The sequence below is a fragment of the Carassius gibelio genome, chromosome B19 (assembly GCF_023724105.1).
Source record: "Carassius gibelio isolate Cgi1373 ecotype wild population from Czech Republic chromosome B19, carGib1.2-hapl.c, whole genome shotgun sequence".
NCBI classification, from domain to species: domain Eukaryota; kingdom Metazoa; phylum Chordata; class Actinopteri; order Cypriniformes; family Cyprinidae; genus Carassius; species Carassius gibelio.
The window spans coordinates 37422532-37446501 of NC_068414.1; the positions used below are offsets into that span (position 1 = coordinate 37422532).

General features: G+C 36.7%; 1 protein-coding gene across 1 annotated transcript; it reads right to left on the reverse strand.

Moving 5' to 3' along the window:
* Positions 1 to 1326: 1326 nt before the first annotated feature.
* Positions 1327 to 21649, reverse strand: LOC127978889 (potassium voltage-gated channel subfamily KQT member 4-like). Its single transcript, XM_052583845.1, has 14 exons — positions 21417 to 21649; positions 20911 to 21001; positions 18609 to 18735; positions 17650 to 17825; positions 17351 to 17476; positions 14973 to 15083; positions 14790 to 14885; positions 14577 to 14665; positions 13432 to 13557; positions 8683 to 8909; positions 8440 to 8539; positions 4873 to 5004; positions 4612 to 4750; positions 1327 to 4017 (listed from the first exon to the last, which is right to left on the reverse strand). The coding sequence occupies exons 1-14, from the start codon at positions 21647 to 21649 to the stop codon at positions 3814 to 3816; spliced, it is 1977 nt and encodes a 658-aa protein (XP_052439805.1). The 3' UTR covers positions 1327 to 3813.
* Between the last annotated feature and the right edge of the window lie 2321 nt (positions 21650 to 23970).

Here is a 23970-nt window from a genome sequence, read left to right on the forward strand (position 1 = left end):
AGGATTTGTGTATGGGGAAACATTACATGTTAATTAGATTTAATTACATTATAAACATTCATTTTCATAATTGTTATATTTTATTTTATAGGCTTTTATACGATTTAAGCGCATTCTATAAATTTTAATTACGCAAAGAGAATGTAATATATTGGTCTTCATTTTGTGCATTTTGTTCTAACTAAAATAAAAAGTTTGGGGTCAGTAAGTTTTTTTATTTAAAGAAAGAAATCATAAAGAAAGAAAGAAATGTTCTGCAATGATGCACTTAACTGATCAAAATGGATTGAAAATTCCATGAATTTACACTATTCTTTGAAAAGTATATTTACAGTTTAGTTTTATTTTTACCCTCGCCAACTAAAAATATATACAGAGCATTAAATTACTGTAAATCACTTTCAGAAATCCGCTACACCTGATTTTCATAAACAAAATCTGGATTTATTCTTTTTTTTTTTACAATCATGTCAGAGTTAAACATACATATTATAGATCAAGTTATCTCTCACATTTGCAGTTACCAATAATGTCAATGAGGAAAAAAGTATTATGTAATGCCTGAAGGTTCAGAGTTCTGTTTAAAGGGACAGAAAAGTTAGAGCGTGTGTGTTCAGGAAGCAAGACCTTCTGAAAACAAGTGTTTGTTTTCAAATACAGTCCAGTAGAAACAAATGTGGTGAAAGAAGAATGAGATTTTCAAAACGCATGTATTGGAATCTGTGAAGGTAGAAAACAGTTAATAGCTTGAATTGTGTACTCCAGTTCTGTCCATTAGAATAATGAATGAATGCCATGACAAGTGGCCTAAACGATCTCTTAGGTCAACTGTTGTGCCGTGAACAGATGGTCAGTGTGCTCTTGCTATGTCAGTAAGGCAGAGGGGTGCTGTATTCCCTACAATCCCCTCCATGCTGTCCGTTACCTGAACTGCATGTCATATAAAGCTGGAACCAGTCCCATAACTGCATGCATAGATATTACTGTTGAGATCATGCATCAATGCTCATCTCAATGACTCGGATTAGTCTTAGTGCTCCCCGATTACTCAAGTCTTCAAAAATTGTGGCAAGTCTGTATATGGTTGAGGGTAAGGTCACGTGCGAGACACTAGGAGAATCTTATTTGTTCTTGAATAATCGGATCAAGAAAAATAATGTATGATAAGTATTTCTTCATGCCGGATTGATCTCTGACCTATTGATCTTTAAGGGATGATGAATGTAGCCAGACAAGGAATTCACTGTGAGGTCATAACCTGGTGAAACATCGTAGAATTAAAGGGATAGTTCACCCAAAAATGACAACTCTGTCATCATTTACTCATGCTGTTTCAGATGTGTATGGCTTTAATAGTTCTTAGCCAGAGTAGCACTGTATTTCATTTTGACAGGAATGAAAACGAGTCTTGAGGGATGGAAATACAGTGTGTTCATTCAATGGATCGTACTGTTGTTTAACAATATACTGATTGTTCAGTTGATGAAACATCTTTCTGGAAAAAAAAAACAAACCTTTAAAAGAGGAAACACCACAAAACAGTTTTGAAAGTTGTGAAAATGACATGATCTGGGACCATTGTGAAAACTGCAAGTCTGGTCCTCACAGTCTCATTTTCAACTGTTTTAAATTTAAAGAGAGAGCTCACCCAAAAATGAAAATTACCCTTTGATTTACTCACCCTCAAGCCATTGTAGGTGTTGACTCTCTTCTTTAAGACAAACATTATTATATTACATTTAATCAGAATTATATTAAAATGTCCCGGCTCTTCCAAGCTTTCTAATGGCAATAATTTGTAGCATCTTCTGTGTGTTCATGAAAGAGTGGTGTTCCTGTGGACAATATAGGTATAGTGTAAGCTCCAGTCAGAATATGAGAAGTTTTTTTTACACAAAAGGAAAACCATGCTTCTTTTGGCTTATAACAAAATCATAATTTTTCTAGAAATCTTTGTTTTGTACTTAGAATTTGAGGCCGTTTTGTTTTGCATTCTCCTTTGTGTTTTTTTAACCTCCCAGAGATCTATGGAACAATTTTTATGATGGATGGATGCACTTTTTTGGCGTTCAAAATCTCGACCACCATTCACTGCCATTATGAAGCTTGGAAGAGCCACGAAACGTTTGGATCTAACGTCTGAAAGAAGAAAACAGACTGCAGCTAATCAATCAACATAATCCCTTAATTATTATTATTTGGTTTGGAAAGATTGCTATTAGGGAAATGTGAATGCAAAAATTATATTTGTATATTTGTTAATGTTGTTTCAATTCACCATTAAAAAGAAGCTTCTACAACTATGAAGACTTCTGCTTTTGGAGAACCCTAGACTCTACAAAAAAGAAAAAAGAAAAAGGAACATTTTTTTGGTAATTGTCCAGTAATTTTCCAAACATTTCCACTAACTCTAAAACACAATGCAATGTAGTGCAAAATTCAAACTACGGGTAAAACACCTGTATAAAATAAAAAAATCCTAATACTGTATAGTATAGTACAGTATTAATACAGTACATAGTGCCATATTTTTACTGATTTCTTTAACAGTGTAGAAATGTGAAAAATGTCCATTATACAGGTTTGGAAGGATATACATGACCATTTTTTTTTTGTGAAATATGCCTTTAGATCTCAACTAATTGGGAGTCTCATTTGGGGAGAAGATAAAGACTACTTTTGATCCTCTAGTTCGTTTGCAGTTACACATGCTGAATGAAGAGATGGGCTGCAAGGCAAAGAGGCTGAGGATCAGAGAGAAGAGCATATGAATAGCCTCTATAACTAACCCCACTAAATTAAAACAAACTTGCCTGAACTCTTCGAACTATACACATGCACTTTAATGCTGGCTATTTCATCAAAGAATATTTTTATTTATTTATTTGATTTTATTAAGTGTTTTTTTTGCACGGTGGGCTTCTGAGAGATGATGCAGTGGCAGGGTGCTATCGCAGAAGAGAGGGACCCAATAAGCCAAAGGGATGTGAGAAGGAAACATGAGGGTCTCACATTTTGAAGTTCCTTTCTTCCTGGTGTGGCGAGAGGAACCATGCAAGAACATAATGACAGGAGATGATGCTTTGGTGGAAATACTGTCCGTCAGTCAATCATGCTGCATCGGTGATGCCGTTTTCTCAAAGGACATGTTAGTGATAAATAAAGGAAAAGTACTGGATGCAGTACATTCATTCGAAGCTCAGCGACTTCTAGTGGCACAAGGAGTCTATTGCATCAGGCCAAAGTGTAAGGCCAAGGCAAAGGAGAGTCCGAAATTCAAACTCAGTTCAAAATGCCCTGATTTCTTAGAAAAAAAGACAGAGAGAAAAATAGAATTGTTCTGCAGGCCTATTGGTTATCAAAAACTCAACAAAACCAAGAAACGATATTGGCACAGAGACTTCCAGAAAGAAATGCCATCAATGAAATGTTTTGTAGCAGTCAGAGATTCATCCCCATTTGTTTTGGAAGACTGATAAAAAGTGATGGTTAAAGACCACTTCAGATAAAACTCTGCCATCTACTGGAAGAAGTCCAAATGTTCAACAAAACCTCAATAACATCTTCATCCACGTAAGAATATTTCTCTAAAACTTTCCTGAATCAGCTGAAATAAAGGAAAAAGAACTGGTACAAATAAAAACTGGACATTGCTAAAAATCAGGGCATAGTCTGCAAGGCAAAGTCTAGAAAGGTTGGCCAGAAGCCACCATCCAGTGTGCATAGGATGAACTCATGCAAGGATACAGCAGTTGTTTAGTTGTTGCCCTGATGCAACAGTCAGAGCGGGACTGCTGCAGTGTGTCTCTGGGGTCATTCCATGTTCCCACTGTCTGAGTGGGAGATATTAAGGGTGTTTGCGGAGGGGAACAGGTCGCGTTGATCGGTGGGACTGTGGTAGTCAGAGGTCAAGTCGGGTTCCAGCAGGGACGACAGGGTGAAGTGGGACGAGCCCTTTTTCAGGCACTGGGAGTAGAAGTTTAGGATCAGGTCCAGCTTGTTTTCGATGGACTGCACCTGAGTAGGGGAAAAAAGAGATTGTAGTGTAGCTACAATGAGATCTAGTGTTATTTTATGGGATATTATTAAATACCAGCAGTTTTCAAAACCACAACTCTATTAAGTGCAACACAGTGGGCTGCAATATAACCAGGTGATGATGAATTACTGCCATAACGTGAAAACTAAGCACACTAACATTAAAATACTAAAGATACCTTATAACATTAATTATAAATAGCCTCCAAAAAACTTTGATTTGGTAAAACAAAGAATTGGTAGTGGTAGGTTGTTATCGGCATGCAGAATCTCAATTCAAATTAAAAGGACCTGAAATTAATTTACCTGTATTTATTTAAATGGAGTTAGTATGATTTTTTTTAAATAATACTTTTAGTATTTTTTATTAATACTTTTATTAGTTAAGAATTGATTAAAAAAATTTATCGTACACAGAAGGTTTCTATTAAAAACTGTTTTTAAATTTGCTATTTAAATAATTTTAAAGTATCATGGTGTACAAAATAAAAAAATAAAACAGAAATAAATAAATAAAATATATAAGAGCACATAAGATAGATAAACAGATAGATATTAATATTCATAGCTTACTTGCTTCTCTACTTTCACCACACGTCCCATCATGCTTAATTCGTCCATCTGTTCCAGTTCAGGAGGAGTTTTCTCCCCCTTTTCAGACCTCATTTTTTTATCTGATGGAATGGTACCTCGGCCTATGATCTGATCCACCCTTAAAAACAACAACAACAACAAAAAATTAAATGACACTTAATAGGAAATGCTTTTGTGTTAGGGGTAAAAGCTGATGGTAGGAATGATGGCTTGTGTGAAGTTTATTTCTACTGATCAAACCTTGTCTGCAGGCTTTTGATTCTGCCCAGCATATCGAGGTGTCCAGCTGAATATTGCTCAATCACATCTTTCACATCATATGGCCGCAGGGTTTCTTTAAACTTCCTCTTGGCCACCAGGAATTTAAAAATCCTACATTCACGTGAGACACAAAAGCACTTTAGGATGACCCGGAATCTAGGCAGAATGACGTAGAAGCCTCCATGGCCTTACAGGAAAAGATAAAACGGGAATACTGCAAACAAAAGCAAACCGCTGTGAAACAAGTCACAAGATTAATAAGTGAAAAAAGATTAATTACAGAAAGAGGCCTTATGAATTACACGAGTGACTCATAAACAGTCAGCACAGAGAGAGAGAGAGAATACTTCCCCCACTCCACGGCTGGTAATTATTCTGACGATGACACCCTCTTTACACAGAGAGAAAGCGTGTGCGTGTGTATTGTGTAATCTAACCTCCAAGAAACCCCACATCACTGTACTGTAGTGTTTGAAGCATAAGATAAACAACAGTCTTAAAAAACTGATTTATGTCTTATTGTGTGTATTCTCTAAAGGACAATCAAGACAATTAGTTAGAAAATGAAGAAAAAAGACAATTGTACAGTTATTTATTTATTATTATTTTCAAATTATGCTTTCTCACAAATCAATTTTAGCTCTTTTTTTTTTTTTAACGTCTCCCCTAAAACTTTGACATCCTAAAAATGTCAGGATTATAATAAAACAAACTGTTTTGTACGAACACTAATTTTCCTATTTCATAATTTATTTTCTGTTTTATTAATCATTTTTAAAATGGGTGTTGCCTATCTAAACATACTGTCCAATTAGCAGGCAAAATGTAATACAAAAATGAATGTTTTTTAAATCTTCTCATGTGTTTTAGTCATGACCCAAGATTTCTCTTTACTGTTTACCAGGACAGTGGCATCTGTGGTGTCATAGAACAAAACATAACAAATATATATGCACCCGTATGATAATTCAGTAGATCTCTGAGACTGTCTGAAGGCACAAGCAGCTGAAAATGTACTAGACATCATTGTTTGCGTCAGAGTATGAGCAGAAATGCCCTTGACCGCCACAGTGCTTCATTATTCTCCTAATGTGTTTTTCTTTCCCAGTTGTTAGTCAGAGACAAGTTAGCTCTCTCTAAATCAGCTCTGATCTTTACTGTCACAGTGCACTATCAAGCCTTGCTGGCTCAACAGAAAACAGAACATGGGCAAATAGATCCACTCAAACTGTCATACTCCGCTGATTTTCTAATCTCACTCACTGTGGTTATCCATCAAAGCAAAGAGGATATCCTGTCTTTAGTACAGAGGCTTTTTATGTTGGATAAGCTTCAGTTACGGAGAGTATCTGTTCTCAGAACACACGCAGGAGAACCGTTCTTCCTCATCCTCCAGATTCATTAGCATCCAGCAGGGGGGGAAACCGAGCTAGGAAAGAATTCTTCTAGTGCGGGTTAATTCTAAATAGTACTGAGGAGGATTTTTTTTTATGAGCCATTGTTTCGCAGGAACAGCTTGCGTGTGCAACAGCAAATGTTGAGCTGTGCATCTCTGCCCGGGTGATGGTGCAGTTTCAGTCGGATCTCAGAAGAAGTCCACAGCTGCTCCACAGCACACGTCAACCTCCCCCACAGAACAAACAAGTTTCTTGATGACTCTAGAGTTTAGGCTTTCTGCTGTCTGTATATGTATTTTTTTTTTTCCGGTTTTTAATTTTGCAGGTAGCTGCATATTTTGCCAGGGCGGGTCTCAGGTGTGGATAAAAGAGAGGGTAAGGAAAAAGAGAAGGAGAGAGGAAGGTAAAAAAGAAATCCCATTTATTTCCATCCTCCAAGGGTTTCCTTAAAATGCTGACTTGCTCACTTGATGGCAATGCACTGTACGGGTGTATCATTATACAGTCAGCTTTAGAATACCCCAGTCCACACAAGCATTTGAGATGGAACCTCTAAGAATAGCTGCATGCACAAATATCCCCCCTCATCATTTATCAGAGGTAGGGATAAATGCAAAATAACACACAGGAATCGTTAAATTAAATGTTTTGAGAATATAATTTTTTTTTTTGTAATCAGACAGACATGATTCATGGCAATCATTTGGATGGTTTTCGAGGTGTGCTCACCAAAAACAAGGAAACTAAATTACATAAAATAAAATATTATTAGACTATAAACTGTGCAGAAAGTAACTCAAAGTTTATTTGAGGGAAATCTGGTTTTAGAGCATTCTACGTTCTTCTGTCCGAAGCCTGAATAGTACGCTGTACACATTCGTGCAGCCGAACACTGATAAACTGTGGGCCTTCCACAAAAGTGAAACCTCAGCACTGTGGTGAAGCTAAAATTTGCCCGTACCTTAACGACATCAATTTTATCGAGGGCTCTTATGTAAAACACAGAATCTTCTTGCCCAGATAACGGAGAATGATGCACCTGTGAGTATGTGCACACCTGGAGCTCTGCTTTGAGAAACTGTGTGGGTCCTCGATCTAATCACCCATGGTATACTGGTCAGGACGGAAGGCTAGAAGATGAGCTTGTTCTCAGAAAGTGTGACATTCACAGGTGCAGTATGGTGAAGGAAGGTGAAAATGTGAGATTTATGCATTACTACATACGGGTGATCCTTCAAATATATGCACGTTTTTGACACCCCTGAAATCCGGAAAAATGAAACTTTCTTTTTTTGTTAAAACATTTATCACATGTCCTCTTATAAAGATCTGATACTGGCCTGAACCTTTAACTGAATTATATGTTACTATACCTGTGACGCTGATGACATGTAATGACATTTTTCACATTTGCTTTTGACATTTACATTTAGGATTTCATCCAAAGTGACTCACAATTGAGCTACAGGAATCTGTAGGAAAAATTATAATAAGGCTGGAGTACAAAGAAGAAATTCTCTAAAATGCTTTAACGGATGAAATGTAGTTTTTCTCATTCGAGGAGTCGTTTCACTCGAATAAACGTCACAAAAGGGGTGAAAGATTATTGCAACTTCCTTTTCACGCTAATAAACATGTTAATAGAAGAATTAAGCTAAATATAACAGTGTCTACAACGAAACAAAAGCTATTAAACGTCAACTCTAGTGGTGTAGATGGTAAAGTGTGTACTGCAGTCTTTTTGATGTTCCCATAACATCCTGTACTCACTGAACTAGGAGCTCATGCTGCACTGACCAATCACAGACAGGCCACTCCCTTCTCAGTAAGAACTTGATCATATTTTTAGAACATCTTCTATTACTTTCTGCTTGTTTAAGCAAGAAGTAGGAACCCCAACTGAAGGTTGCCATGCCCTTTATGAGTCTTAACCCTGTTTTGTCTCCATAATGGTCAACTGATGTAATTGCGCCGTGAAAAGGTCATGGCTGACGGAGCAGATTCTATACCAAGGTCCCTTTTGCAAAAGACCAACTTTTCATTCAAACTGAATGGCATGCATTGTGACATTATCTAAGAATACTTGGTCATTAAGTGAACTATAGGACACTGTAGAGCTCTTTGGTGGTGTTTTCAACCCCTGACTCACCTAACAGCACGAATTAGGGTCTTTACTGCTGGTATCACTTCCTCCATGGCGAAATCACAGTAAGATTTGTCCTCTGTGTGCTCCTCTCCCACTCCCTCCACTATGAGAGATCGGTTCGTAATGAGAAGAGCAAAACATACATTACAGTTCAGAAGTCTGGGGTTTGTATTTTTTTTTTAAGAAATTTATGTATGAATAAATATGAATGTGAATAAAGTTAAACAGGTGGACAGAGATGGCTACCATCTGCAGCGGGGCGTGGTTTTAGGCGAAGAGAGGTACGGAATCGAGTCCGATCATTGAAGCTCCAACTCTTCTGGACCTTGCCAGGGCTGGTGGCTTCAGGAACATTCTCCGTGCTGGGGGAATGCTGAACATTACCTGGAGGTAAAGGAGAAGCCTTGCTCCGGATAGCCTGAGAGGACCGTGAATTGTTCATCCTAATGCGGTCACGGAAGCCCATCTTCCCACTGGCAAGAAAATTAGAGGAATGATCTGATTTGGTGACAAACAAGGAAATTAATCTTTTTTTAAACGTTCCATGATGTAATTTTTTTTTTTTTCAGAGACTATGTTTGCTTATGTAAGAATACATTTCAATGAAGACAAACAGACAAAAGGGTTAGAAAACAGATCTATTAACAGGTGGTTTGTTTAATTTCATGGTTAAGTTGACACCACATAGAAGGAAAATGGCTAACTGAAGATAAGTTGCCCTGAGTGTCACGTAATTTCATGGTTTACAAGAAAAAGAAGTCAGAATTGACCTACTTTTTAGACAATATCCTAGTATTTCAATATGGCCAGGACAGCTTGTGCTAACCGGAAAAAAAATCTTCTTTTTTCTACTAAAAATAAAATAAAAATCTTTAAAACGAGATTTTCAACTCCATTTAGTTTTTTTCTGGTTTCAAGCATATTTTCAAGACAAATAAAATGATTAGTATTGCACTTGCTTGTGACTCCTTCAAATGAACAAACTGTTAGAACGTATCAAAATGTTTATTTGTATTATGATTAAAAAAGTTAAGAAAGCATAGCAGATACTGAGCTTAATGTCTTAGTTGAATGAGGGATGATGGTGTATTAACCTGTAGCATGCCATCAAAAGGAGCAACAGTAGAAATGCAAGAGAACTCTTTGAATCCATGGAACCAAGCACAAGCATGCTGAAGTAGGTATTTCTAGCTGTTAACCAAACTAAACCCATAACTTTATTGAAAAAAAAAAATTTGAATAATTGATGAAAACATGCTAGAGATTTTCTACAGTCCTAGTCATCATTTCAGCTTTTCACAAGTTGCTTTACCGCCACATATTGTCATTCTAAATCCTCTTTTAATATTTCACACTTGAAATTTAGAAGTGGTGTCAGCACCACTTTTACCTGTATGGACCCCTGCTCTGGAGAATGTTAAGCAAATAAAAATAAAGAGTGTGAAATGATTCGGTGTTTGAATGTTATGACAGCCAATCATGTGCTTCATTTTCATGTGCTTTGAACAGTCATGAAAATATTGTGTGTTGTAAAATCAATCGTTTGAGACAGCAAATGTGTGAATTTGAGGGGAACATTTTGAATTGTGACAGAAAACGTGTGAATTTGAGGGGAAAAAGTTAAATGCTGACGGAAAACATGTGAAATTGAGAGGAAATATTTGAATAGTGGCGGAAAACGTGTAAATTGGAGTGAAGATACTTTTCGATTCTTACCTTTATAGTTCAAAAGGTGCATACAGAACAAAAATGTATAGTAATCTGCTTTTTAAATGAGGATGTGCAATTATAGAGCATTTATGTACACAGGTCACGTGCTGCATTGTTCGTTTAATAAATGGCACAGACACATTAAATAGAAATATTATCCCAGGGTTGAAGAATGTACAGTGTGAGACCTCATTTTATAAATACCCATGATTAATTATTAACCCTAGGTAAATAACGAGCATTGTAAAATGTGAAGCAACATAACCATGGGTTTAGAATGACCCACGATTAATTATTTCAAGTGTGAAAAGCTGTGGATTAAAATAGTTTCAATCTCATGCACACAGAGGTTAAAAACCTCATGCACACTGCACTTCATTGTCAAGAGCAAACTTTAGAAACCCACAAATCTACATAAGATTACTTTTAGCATATGAACACATGCTTAAACACATTAAAATATATAAAGATCTAAGTCGAAGCATGACTCGTACATGCAGACCTCTCCTACAAATTGTTTAACAGGTCTGTTCTGTTTTTTATATTCCTGCATCCAAATGCAACAACATGCCATTAGTGATTAAGCCTCGTTAAGTAAAAGTGACATGCATATTGAAATAAACCATGAAGAACAGGTATTCAGGTTTTTAATTACACCCCGGCTGCATGGTTTATCTTTGCCCTGTGAGCTCATGCAGGCCTCATCTGTGTGCATTCAGCAGAGATATACAGTACTCTGTTCTCTGGTCAGCCTCTCACAGATTAAAGGGCAGATTACTGAGATTATTGAGCTAGTGCAGCCTTTGTCTTTCACAGTTTACGAGGAATGTAATCCAGTCACGGTGACTATGAATTTCTCTTCACACAAGGCATTATGAATCTCCCAGAATGGGTCGAGCTGCACTGGATCAGTAAGGCTCAGAGTGTTTCAGGCATCAGGGGAGGGACGGATCGTGCCCAGTGTGCACAGGCACATCACACATGGATACCTCTGTTTACTGCCAGTATGAATCCGGAAGAAACCCCTCTTTTTAGATATGAGCTGACTGAAGAGACACACAAGGCAGAGGGAGGGATATGTGAGGGGTCGTGAGGGTTAGTTGGCTGTGCCAGGACACGTGTTACACTTGTTTTTAGTGTGCATTTGCTAGAAATTGTTGGCCAACATTTAAATTTCATATGCAAGTATGTTATGCAAGTATGTTATATAACCCAAGTGATGTTCTTGTAAGCGGAAATGGATTAATCGCTCTGTTAGTTTAGCTTAACATAAAAACATAACTTATATTCAGATTTTAAATTGAAATTAATAATTCATCCAAAAATGCTAGTTAATGTCTCTAAATTTCAAATATAGTATGACTTTCTTTCTTCTGTGGAGCACAAAAGGAGATGTTTTGATAAATTTCCTTGCTGCTTTTTTCCTATACAATGAAATTCCTTGTTGAAAAAAAAAACAGTATATGGTGTTAGTTAAGTTTTGACCAGCTTAAACCAGCTCAAACCAGCAGCCATGGTTCAAAATATATCAAACCAGCATATGCTGTTTTTTTCAAAAGGACTGGGTGGTCAAGTTCTAAAAATGACAAAACACATCATTAAAAAATAGCATAAAAGTAATGGAACAGGCCAAAATTTAAGCCGCTAACTACTTAAATATTTATTTACATCGATGTATTCGAATCTCATAATAAATAACGTTTTAGTCTATTACTAAAATATATTGTACAGCTTCAGAAGATTTGGAATATAGCATATAAGTTGTATGAACCTCTGTTATAGTGCTTTAGTTTAGTTTTCTTCACAGCTCCAGCCCCCATTTACTCTTATTGAAAATATTGCTTAATATCTCTTACTGTGTTCCACAGATAAATGATAATAACACCAGTTTGCAGCAACATCGAGCTCTCAATTAGTTGTGGGCAATAACGTGCACTTCAAAACAAAGTGTAATTCAGTAATAAGTAGAGAAATAAGTGTTTCTTGAGAAAGGGTCGGTTAGCTCACACACACATTCAGGATTCAGGATCAGCACTTGCAGCCTTTCAGCACATCTCTGATATTTTTTTTTTGCACTGAAATTAAAACCTGCCCCAGGGTTGGTTGAAAGGGCTACAACTTGTGCAACTTATAGGGGTGAAAGGTAATTGAGGAAAAGTAGAGTGAGAAAGTCGAGGCAGGCAGGGATGGGGTGGCATGCAGATACTGGCATGTGTGGTTAATGGATTAGATTTCAATGCATCTGAATGCAGCCGGACCATCATTGCATCTTAGACCCAGTTAATTTGTATCACTGTCACTCTAAACAAAAAACACCTCAAACTATAAACACAGCACGGCCAACGACACTTCCCACTGGAAGAAATACAGTCCTCTCAAAAGCCTACCACAAACCTGCATGGAACGTCTGTCCTCCTGAAAACGTGAAAGGATGGAGTGATGGCAGAGAGATGAGGAGGAGAGGAGGAGAATGGAGAAGTTGAACGAAGGGGTATGAAGATGGGTTGTGAGATACACTGAAAGGTCAAAGGGTAAAGAGATAATGCTCACACACAAATGTGTGAAGGCATTAACACACACACACACACAAACACACACACACACAGGCCATTGTACCAGTGATCAGCATCAGATATGTGATCAACTATGGAGATTTTCGGTTATATTTAAATACTATTTAACGTTTTACCCTCCAAATTCAAAACAATCTACCATTAATCAAATTGTACAACTTCATCACATATCTGATAAATCTTTCAATGTCCCAGTATAGATGTGTATTAGTATCAGCACAAAAAATAAGACAAGCAAACACAGAAAGGCACACAGAAAACATTAAAAAGTCAGCCGTATTAACTGCAGCTTATTGGAGTGTCAGGTGTTGAACTTCTTGTAAACATTTACATTTAGTCATTTTGCAGATTTTTTTATCCAAAGCATTGGATAGACATTGTTCAAATAAGTAAAAGCTAGAAAAAGAAGGAATAAATACAGAGAAAGGTTTTTGTTTGTTTTACGAAAGAGATGAGTTTTCAGCTGTCGCTTGAAATTTGTCAGGGATTCAGCATTCTGGATGGGGAGGGAAGATCATTCCACCATCCAGGAATGGTGAACGAGAATGTTCTGGAAAGTGATTTTAAACAACTTACATATTGACAAATGCTTTAAGTAATGACCTGAGACTACACTATGGTATGCTAGTATGTGAATTTAACGGTATTACTGTAAATTGCAGGGAAGAGTTAGTGTCCTCTAGGAAGAAAGTTAAGCTGGACAGTGTCATACCTGTCCCCAGACAGGTAGGGGGAGCTATACGGCCGGAGCCCCGACAGCAGGGTTTGGTAGGAGTTGGGAAGAACCTTCTTGGTGCTACGCTGCCGTTGGAGGTGACTGAACAGTAATGTCAGTTCTCTGACCCACAAGCAAAAAGTAAAAATAATAAAACATGATAAAGAAACAAAACAAAACAAAAAAGAAAAGAAAACAGAAGCCAAACAAACAGAAGACTAAAATGAAATGGCAAATTAACCATCAAAACACTTTAAAAAGACAGGGGCAATTCAGTTTTAAAAAACATTTTATGTCTAAGCAATGTTAAACAGAAATACAAACTTCCCTGTCATTTTAAATGAATGATAATTTGTCCAATTAATTCATATAAAGAAGAATGCATGTGGGATAAATATTTTTAAAGGAAAAATAGAAATACATTATGATCAACCCAAAAATGTGGAACACTGAGATGCTTTATAAAAGAAAAATGTAATCATATATTGAATACCAATTATCGAACCAAAACATTGTAAAATTGAGAAAAAAACAGTTTCAAAAATATTTGGCATAGGATCTTTATGCACTGTAAAAATTACTTATTATTATTTAATTTGTGTCATGTCCACAAATATATATAAATCTCCAAAACAAATTATGATACACGACTTGTTTTCAGAGAAAGCATAAATGTTGGTTACAATTTCTATTTCTCCACATTTTTCATCCCACATTAACTGGGACCAAAACGAAATCTCACGTAACTCATGAAAACTCATGTCATAATCTTTGCTTTCAGTACATGCAAAAATTAATGTCGCTGATGAATAAAGCAAAATGATAAAAGGAACTGCAAAACTATCAATGAAATCATGATTTCTGGGTCAAAGTACCACTTTTAATTATACTGAAAGGGATTTCATAATAACACTGTGTGCAGGAAGGATTCACTGACTGTGTGTTTATCATGAATAAAGTATTGTTTTCTTAGAAGCTCGATTATAAATCTGTTTGACTAATGCTATTTGGGATATTTTGAAATCATGACCTCGAAAAGGCAAAGCCACCAGTCAGTCATATCAGTTACACACAAGGCCAGTTTATTTTGCACGGCTCAGATAAGCATCTCCGCAGAGGGCTCTGTTACAGGTCATACTTACCTTAAAGACGGCAACATACTGTCATAGAAATACCAGGTGGCTGTGAGATATGAGTGCTGAGCATCTGTAGAGTAGAGACGCCATGCAGCCTGGGGAGACAACACGATACAGCACGGCACAAGATCACACACACAGACGTACATGTACACAACACACACAACATAGAAATCATGATTGTATTCGCTGCAGGTGTGTTGCTGACTGAGCAGTTACCTGTATGAGGTTGGCAGCGGGAGTCCTCCTCTTCTCAAAGTGTTTCTGCCGGTGCTGCTCCTGCACTTTCAGAGCAAAACCTGAACCCAGGATGCCCTTACAGAAAGGACAGGGGACCATTAGATTGTCTGGGATCGATGGGAAAAAAATGTCACTGACCTAAAAATCGACGGCAGTACTTACAGCCGGCAGGGCAAAGAAGGACACCCCCAGCAGGGCAAAACAAGCCGCTAAAAGCCGACCTTGCCAGGTGTGTGGCGTCTTGTCACCGTAGCCGATTGTAGTGAGGGTGATCTGGGAAAAACAGTAGAGGTATAAACAACATATAACACAAATAAAACATTTCTAAATCACAACACGTCAATGGTCAATCACTGAATACAGTTTTTTTTTTTTTTACGATCGCTATGACAATTTTTTCAATACTTTTAACAATTTTCCAAAAATCTCTTAAGCTAGGCTATACAATTAACACATTTCTTGTCGCTTTGACACAAAATGCATAGAGTTAACACAAATTTCAAATGCTTGAACTTTTTTTGTTTACAGACAAGCTCAACCAAGAACAAGACAATGTAATTTTACTGACAAATTTTCAAATGCTTTCACACTGTATGTCAGAACAGATAACATCATGTTCTAAAACTAACTTATAGGCTAAAGTCAAAGTGAACATCTGTATTGTTAATTGAAGAATGAAAATGTCCAATGTATTTTATTTTATTACATTGCTATTGATGAAGAGCTGGTTGAAGTTATGCAAATATATAAATTACAGCTGATACCCATCTAGGAAACACACTCAGGTGTTGAGGTTCTTTCAGTCGCATGACCATATGATATACAGTAAAAGATGATATACAATAAATGTGAGATTTTAGAAGATCTGTACCAAAGACTGGTGCCAGAGAAAGGGGACAGGTGGGAGACCACTTGCCAATACATGGAACAATGTGGCATTCCGAGCCTGTCAACCAGTCAGAGCCTGGTTTGACACCCAAATCGAGAATGATGTTCCTTTCCATGCCCTTTACTCCCCTTTCCTCAACCCCATTGAGAAGTTTTACTGAGCCTGGAGATGGAGGGTTTTTCACCATCCTCTCTCCAGGATTCAATTGATGCTGAATGCCAAGACATCACAGCTGAACAAGGCCAGGAAGGATAAGGCATAGCAAAGGATTCTACCCAAGATGCCTTGCCAGAGAAGATATCAGGTGTGATGTGGATGAGAACATGTGACTAAACGCAGAAGACCAGGCAGATTAGATTACATTTATTTCTTTATTTTTTATTCTTCTGTGGCTTTTTGTGTTCTGTATATTTTGTATTTTCACATAATAAATGACAGCTATATTGTACTTTTTTTCTGTCCTGTTGCAAATAAAGCCTTTACTGCAGCAATTCTGTCTTTGTTCCCTGTTCATTCTATAAAGCTACTCTGAGTTGGTCATTCGATTTTTGTATTGAATTTCTGCAGCAAAATCAACAAAATGCATGTATTTACTAAACCCCAAAAGAAAAAGAAACTGTAGTGTAAAACACAATCTATGATCAATGCAACATACTGTCATATTGTATCAGGTCTGACCGCTAAAATAATGCAGTTTCTATAATTCCTTTTGATGTCAGTGTTTTTTTATGATATTGTGCTATGATTGACTAAATGTGTTAGCATTTTGGAATAATAATTAGATTTTGAGCAATGTTTGCAGTGTTTTGGTAGATGTAGTGTGTAATGTGTTGTTAGGGTATTATTGTAATTTGAAAATGTGTGTTGAAATTTAGTTTACAATGTGTGATTTTGAGCATTAAATTAACTGTTTTGTCAGTTGTATGTTGTAGGTGTGTTGGTGCGTTAAGAGTTTAGGAAGATTATTAGAAGTATTGAAAAAAATTCATAGCAATCGTAAAAAACTGTTATGATAATAGTTATTAATCAGTGTGCATGAAGTGCATTGCAAGGTCTGGAATATCAAAAAGTACAACACAATACAAAATATTTTATCAAATAAAATAAAACCAATATGAATAAAAATGAATAAAACGTAAATAATAAAAAACACATTTAAAATGAATGACTCCAAAACTAACTGAAATATAATAAAACAACAGCTTTTTATAGCTTTTTAATAGATGATAAAACTTTTACAACATGCCTGCATTGAACATGGAAATATTACTAGACAGCAATAACATTAGAACTTTGACCTTCAACCATAAAAAACATTTAATGCATAAACTTAAATGCAAAAAACACTTTCTGAAAGATATAAAATTTTAATAGGAATAAAAAAAACCCACAAAAAATATAATACCCCTTACTTGATACTCACTGGGTGCATGTAGGCGTGATGCTTCTAAAAAACATTTCTAACTCAGCAGATTCAGGGTATTATTCAGCAATCAGTCTATTAGAAGCAGAATTATAATCCCAGTAGAAATCAAACAAAATAGCTGCAACATCAATTCCCACAAAGCTATTCTGAGCCAGGGAACTGACTGAGAGAACATATCTGACAGCATCGACACGGGTCATTAGTTCAGTGGAGGGCAGTACTTACTGTTCCCCACCAGAGGGAGTCAGCATAAGTGGAAAACTCTGGGTTATCTTCCTTCTCAGCTAAATAGACCAAGAATGAGGCAAAGATCAGTACCAGGAAGCCGATGTACCAGGCTGTGATCAGCTCCTACAACAGAGAGGAAAGTGGACAATGGAAAGCTATAAAAAGAGTATTTCAGAAGATTTTATAACACTTCATTGGAGAACTCTGTACGGTGGATTATGTATATGTTTTATAAGTTAAAATATGGTTTAAACAAATGTCACAGTGACATTATATTGAATCATCCTGTGATGGACCTTGCTGTGAGCGTACACCACAGAGCCCAGAAGCTTCCAGGTTCCTCCCCGGCGGTCCATGCGCACCATGCGCAAGATCTGCAGAAAACGCATGCTGCGCAGAGCAGACGTGGCGAAGATGTTTCCCTGTGTGCCCGCTGCTATCACTGCCAGCGACGCCACAAAGACAATGAAATCTACAAAATGAAAAGCCACAGATGACAAGAACAAAAATCAGAGGAAAGACAAAGAAAATAGGAGATTATGAAAAGAAAATATGCATATATATATATATATATAAAAAAAATTAAATGCATTTTATTCCCCTAATACAGGGCAACAAACGTCTATATATCTATACACACTACTGTTTAAAAGTGTGGGGTCAGTAACATTTGTCTTCCTTAAATTAATATTTTTATTCAGCAAGTACATAATAAATTTATCAAATGTGATAGTTAAGACATTTACAGTGTTACAAAAGAGACACATTAAATTGATAAACAGCGATAGTAAACACCTTCACAAAGTTACAAAAATGTTTGGTAAAACTTCAGTATAGACCAATTCTCACTATTACCTAACTGCTTATTAGCATACATATCACTAGCATATTGGCTGTTTATTACTTATAGAGCACATATTCGTCATGATCATATTCTTTATCCCTAATTCTACCCAATACCTAAACTTAAAGGGTTAATTCAGCCAAAAATTAAGCCATAAATTCCTCACCCTGAAGTCATCCTAGGTGTATATGACTTTCTTCTTTATATAATAAAGATCGAATCTCATATATGTCTCGACAAAGATGACTGTGGGTAGATGATGACAGAGTATTTAGGAGAAACCTGATTGGACTGACTAAACTTAAGACATGTGAATGGTGTTTTCTGCTATAGATCTTTAGACAAACACTTGTTGTTCCCCTTCACTTTAAATAGACATGGTGCTTCTGTTCTCAGGCTTCAGGTCTTTACCTATGACGCAGAAGGGCTTCCTGGCGAACCGTAGCCGACCCTGCCATCCTCTGTACCGACAGCAGCATCCAGCTGCCCAGATCCTCACAAAGTACTCCAGCCCAAAAACCACGATCATCACAAACTCCTGCAAGTCAAACCACATTCCTCTTAATAATGTCCGTCTTGTACTATGAATATGGTAATAAATACATCCAAAGAGCAATAAAAACATGATGACTGATTTTCTGTCAGTAATATATAAATATAAAAATAAACTACCTGGCAGTAAAGATTAAAGTTCTAGACTGGTCAAATACCTCTAATTCATTAAAAATGAGAGATTGTTATGAGAGTTATCATTAACGCTAACTCTCATCCTGTTGCTTGGATTCAAAGAGGCCCACGCTAAACGTTTGCATTGATTACAGATCCTGCAGTGGCACCTTGTGAACAAACACATTACAGACTGAGTCAATAGCAGAACTTGCATGATAGACAACATAGTCCTTTCCTGAAGGAGACCATTAAATGGAAAGAAATTGGGAGAGAAAGTCGGTGTGAGAGGGAAAGCACTTCATAATGAATGAGTGATTATAGTATTGCAGCTAAGATTATTGGATGGAGTCGGCTACTTCTTGCATACTCGACAACACCTGAATCCTGCCGTGTGCTTACACTGCCATTTCCCAGAGCAAGGATCCCAGCGGAAAACAAAATGCACACTTAACGCAGCCACAGGGAGACATGAGACAGTACAAGAATGCTTACCGTGTGCCAATCAGATGAGAAATGAATCCGGCCTGAGATGCTGCTAAAACGGTAATGAAAATAAGGCCTAATAATTTTCAAAATGTGTTTCCTTGCAGTTATAAAGTGAGCAAACGCTCCCCTCATGTGTTATAATGGAGCCGTATGCAGAACACTGATAGTAGTTTATCATACTAAATAAAGTTTGCGATCCCTAAAGATGGACGGCATACTAAACATGCTTTCATTTAATAATTTGTAATCACGAAACTTTCTACTGCATATGTACGTGTTTATGCTTACGAAGAATTTCGGCTGGACTAATAAAATAACCTTCTTAGTAACACAATAGACAGCAAAACAGGCTTGCATACACGGCACATTTGATCCATAATGCTGGCAAACAGAAAAAAAGACCAAATTCACCTTTTTTGAAGACACACCTCAAAAAATATATACAGACTGTGATTGGATGGACTAACTGCCACAGAGAAAGCCATGTGAGATTAATTATTCAGACAATGTGCTATTATGAATGTATTTAAAGACGCGCAGACAATGTGGATGCTGTTTAGTGAAGGTACTTAGACAGACCAGACAGTCCACGCCTGCCAACTTTGAATTCTCTTTAAACTACAATTTTGGATGTAAAACACAGGAAGGAAGTCAAACCATTTGCTCTACAGGTAAGAGAGAGTCAGCGGATTCATTTGAATGCAGCTCAATAGATATGAAACAATGTATACTGTGTCAGACTTAAATCTGTCTGGAGATGAGGAAAGAGGTAGATTCATTCAATAATTAAGAAAAAAAAGAAACTGTTTTCCATGCCTGCTTGTGATTATTCCATTTATTCACAATTATTTGTTACACTTGCATTGCAAAGGGATTAATTCAATCAAAAATGAAAATTCTGTCATCATTTACTCACCCTCATGTAGCCATTGACTTTACAAAGGTTTTTTTTTTCACACAATGGAAGTTAATTACTAAAATTACCCAAATTCTTCTAAATTTCTTCTTAAAAAAAAAAAGAAAAAAGAAACTCATCATACAAGAGATCGATTTGAAAGGACATGAGGTCAATAAAGACAGAAATTTCATTTTTGAGTGAACTATGCAATTTTCAGTGCATTTCAGTATTTAAATATGGTAAAATTGGTTAAATGGATCTGAGTGTATACTACACCTGATAGATATTAGCCAAAATATTTAATAAATAAACATGCAAAGTGGCTGCTTCTGGCAGTATATATACCATCTAGGTACAAAAAAAGTCTGGCCATTTATTCTGAAAAACATAAATTGCTAATATTTGATTACAGTAGATGTTTTACAGTGACTTTTTAAAAGCACAGGCTTAACTTCGCTTTGGATAAAAGCGTCTGCTAAATGAATAAATGTGAATGTAAATGTTTGATGTTCACGCTAAGGAAAGCTGCTAGTGAAGGGTTTGGGGACTGGGCTCTTGTGGTGTCATGAACCAATCAGCATTCTCATGATAGAATTTCCCTCTAAAGAGATTAGTATTGTTACTGTTTAAGGTATAGTTTGTGTCATTTTAACCCCTTACCAGGATGAAGAGCGCCTCGTTGGCAAATGTTTGATGGTCTGGGATGGTGGAGAAAACAGAAAGCACCAGACAGCTGGACACTAGGAGAAAACTGAAACACAAACAAACACACACAAACTAACAGGTCAAAAAACAGTACAAAACTGGGATGAGCGTTGTATTTTTATTTGTAAGTTATCATGTAAAACAATGTCAGATTTATTATTTGCTCTATATCTAAACACCTCAGGAAACAACAGTAAAAATACAAATCAACAACAACAACAAAAGCACAAATATCACAGCAACACAGCAAAGACTGAACAAAAACTCAAAAACAAACATGTGTTCTACACATACTAATGACTATTGGCCTCTGGTGGACAGAGAAACTCGCCATGACAGCCCATAATCCAAGCTGGCGTTCAGCTCATACACACAGATGCTCTTAATCACTGCTGTCACAGACCCCGCTTGGAAAGCCCAGCATGCCCACTCAAAACGGAGTGGATAAAAGCAGAGATTACAGCCCCACTTCCTGCCATTTCTCTGGAGCACTCAGACTCTTTGGAAAAAGGGGCCCTTTCGCAAGAAACTGGGGTTCCCGGATGCCTCCAGGTGCTCCAGCTGAAGCTTTGTAAAATAAAAGCTGGATTCGCCCCGCGGTTATCAGAGAAGCTCTTGGAGTCCGACTGGGTCTGCACAAGCAGCTGCTGCTGGGGATGATGCCAAACCGGACACATCTGGCCCGCTCACTCATACTCCTCAGCTCTGCGATTTCATTCTGTACAAGGACAGAATGAACATTTTCAGCTGTGTTTTTGGGTCTAATGTGACAGTTTGGAGCAACAGCATCTTGGTTGTGAGGAAAAGTAAGATGATTCAAATAGCCACAACAAAGGCACTTCATTGCTTAAAGGGATAGTTCACCCAAAAATAATAATTCTGTCATTAATTACTCAACCTCATGGCGTCTCAAACTTATAAGTCCTTTGTTCATCTCCAGGAAACAGATGAAGATATTTTTGATGAAATCCAAGAGCTTTCTGACCCTGCATAGGCAGCAACGCAACTACCACGTTCAAGTCCCAGAAATGTAGTAAGGACATCGTCCATGTGACATCAATGGTTAACCTTAATTTTGTAAACTATGTCCTTACTACCTTACAGTCTTGGAACCACATGAGAAATGAATGACAGAGCGTTCATTTCTAGGTAAACTAGCCATAATGAAACCCATAAGTAACTCCTGGGGCATTAACAATCAATTATTGATAGAAACAGTAGGTTGCTAATAGCTAATAGCTAATGAATGAAGAGTATTATGACTGAGAGATCTACATGAGTTGCTGTACACTGATTCACTCAGAAAAGAGGAAGGACACAAAGATAGGCAAACAGCCAGTTAACATCATCCTCAAAATACAGTACTGATAATACGCTGACATAAGAGGAGCCCATAAACACTTAAAAATGCCAAGGATAATAATACATTTTTCAGAGTTTACAGTGTCTACCATCCGTAATCCATGCCTTCGTGTGTTGGATGGAAAAGCAGCAGAAAGCAAATCTATTCTGCAAATCACGGGTGAGTGGAAACACCTGTTGTTTCAAGTAAACAAACAAGATTAATAATACATGGATTTTAGTGCTAATTTAACATGCACAAACACTTTTCAAACGTATTTAATGGACTTGGTTTCTGGAGGCATTTTCCAAAGTTTTACTTTTAAACAGTTTCTGAAAGGTTGAAATTTCCCCCATTTGCAGTTCGGAGTGCAAGAAAACAATTATGACTTTAAGATCAACAATAAAAAAAAATAAAAAATAAAAAATAAATTTGATAGTATATATCTTGACTGAGAGAATGATTGGTCTTATTAAGATATATATAAGATTATGGGAACTATTAGGGCACTGATCTGAAGTTTTAAACATACTCTTCAAACATTATGCATAAATAATATTTTTTAAAATCTCAGAAGACTAAAAGGTCACTTCATCCCTAAACCGTTTCTGCTGAATGTGACTCATTACTGCTAAACTAATGTACTGTAGGTAAAACTATCCCTCATAAAACAACAGACTGAAAAAAAGGGCAAAAGCACTGAAAGCTAAGGCCCAGTTTCCCAGTCCTGAATCATCAACACTCTGACTGGACGGACAGAGGAAGAAAAATCCCAGAAACTGCTTAGCTGCCCCGAAAAGGTTTCCATCAAAAAACGATGAACACAGTAAAAAATAGATACATTAGAGCATGTGAAGCCCATGTGCAGCTTGCATTTCAGCTGAGAAGCAAGTTTTGAACCCAACCTCCAAGCCCAAAGTCAATCTGCCAAAAGCAGAAATCAAATCCTCAAATCAGCAGAAATGATAGTCTCATGAGGAGAAAACAATGCAGTGCCACGTGTATTTGTATTTCCTGGGAAGCACATGATTTGGCTGTAAATCATGTCGATACCATTCTCCGATGGTGTTCCTGTGTTGACAGTTGGTACAGGTTGAATTTTACACAAAAAAAGGTAGCAAAAAAACTTTGAAAAATAATAATAGTCAATTTATAGTGTAAAAAAAAAGTTTCATCAAGAAAAAATTTACAGTGTAGGAAAAACCCATGTGAAATCAAATTCCCAGACATCAAATGGACCTTGTAAATGCAAGATTACTTCATAAGATTATTTCATACTTATACTGCCTTTAAATTGTGATTTAAAGATTTTTTTGTTGCTTTTGCGTTTTTCTTTTATAATATAATGTATATTAATAATAAAATAAAAATAAACATTTGGCATAGCAGCATTCATGCTAACACACTGCAAAACAAAATATTTAATTAAATACAGATGAGAAAAAAAAAACATCATATCATATTTCATATCATTATTAATATGAGGGTGAGTGAATGATGACAGAATTTTGATTTTCAATTAAAACTATGTTTTTAATTTCAGGAAAACCAACAGTGTATTATTCATCACCAGATATTTCATACATAATCCAAACAATCCAACCATGCAGGTCTGGCACAAAGAAAACAGAAATCATTGGTAAACCTAAGAACCTTTTCTACTTTTATAAAAC

What these genes read in the sequence shown, in the direction of transcription:
- LOC127978889 (XM_052583845.1), bottom strand. Translation starts at nt 21,649, where the DNA reads ATGAGTGAGCGGGCCAGATGTGTCCGGTTTGGCATCATCCCCAGCAGC. An exon ending in CCGCTGCCAACCTCATACAG is followed by an intron (nt 14,666 to 14,789) that starts GTAACTGCTCAG and finishes TTGTCTCCCCAG; the next exon opens with GCTGCATGGCGTCTCTACTC. An exon ending in ATCAAAAGCCTGCAGACAAG is followed by an intron (nt 4,751 to 4,872) that starts GTTTGATCAGTA and finishes GTTGTTTTTAAG; the next exon opens with GGTGGATCAGATCATAGGCC.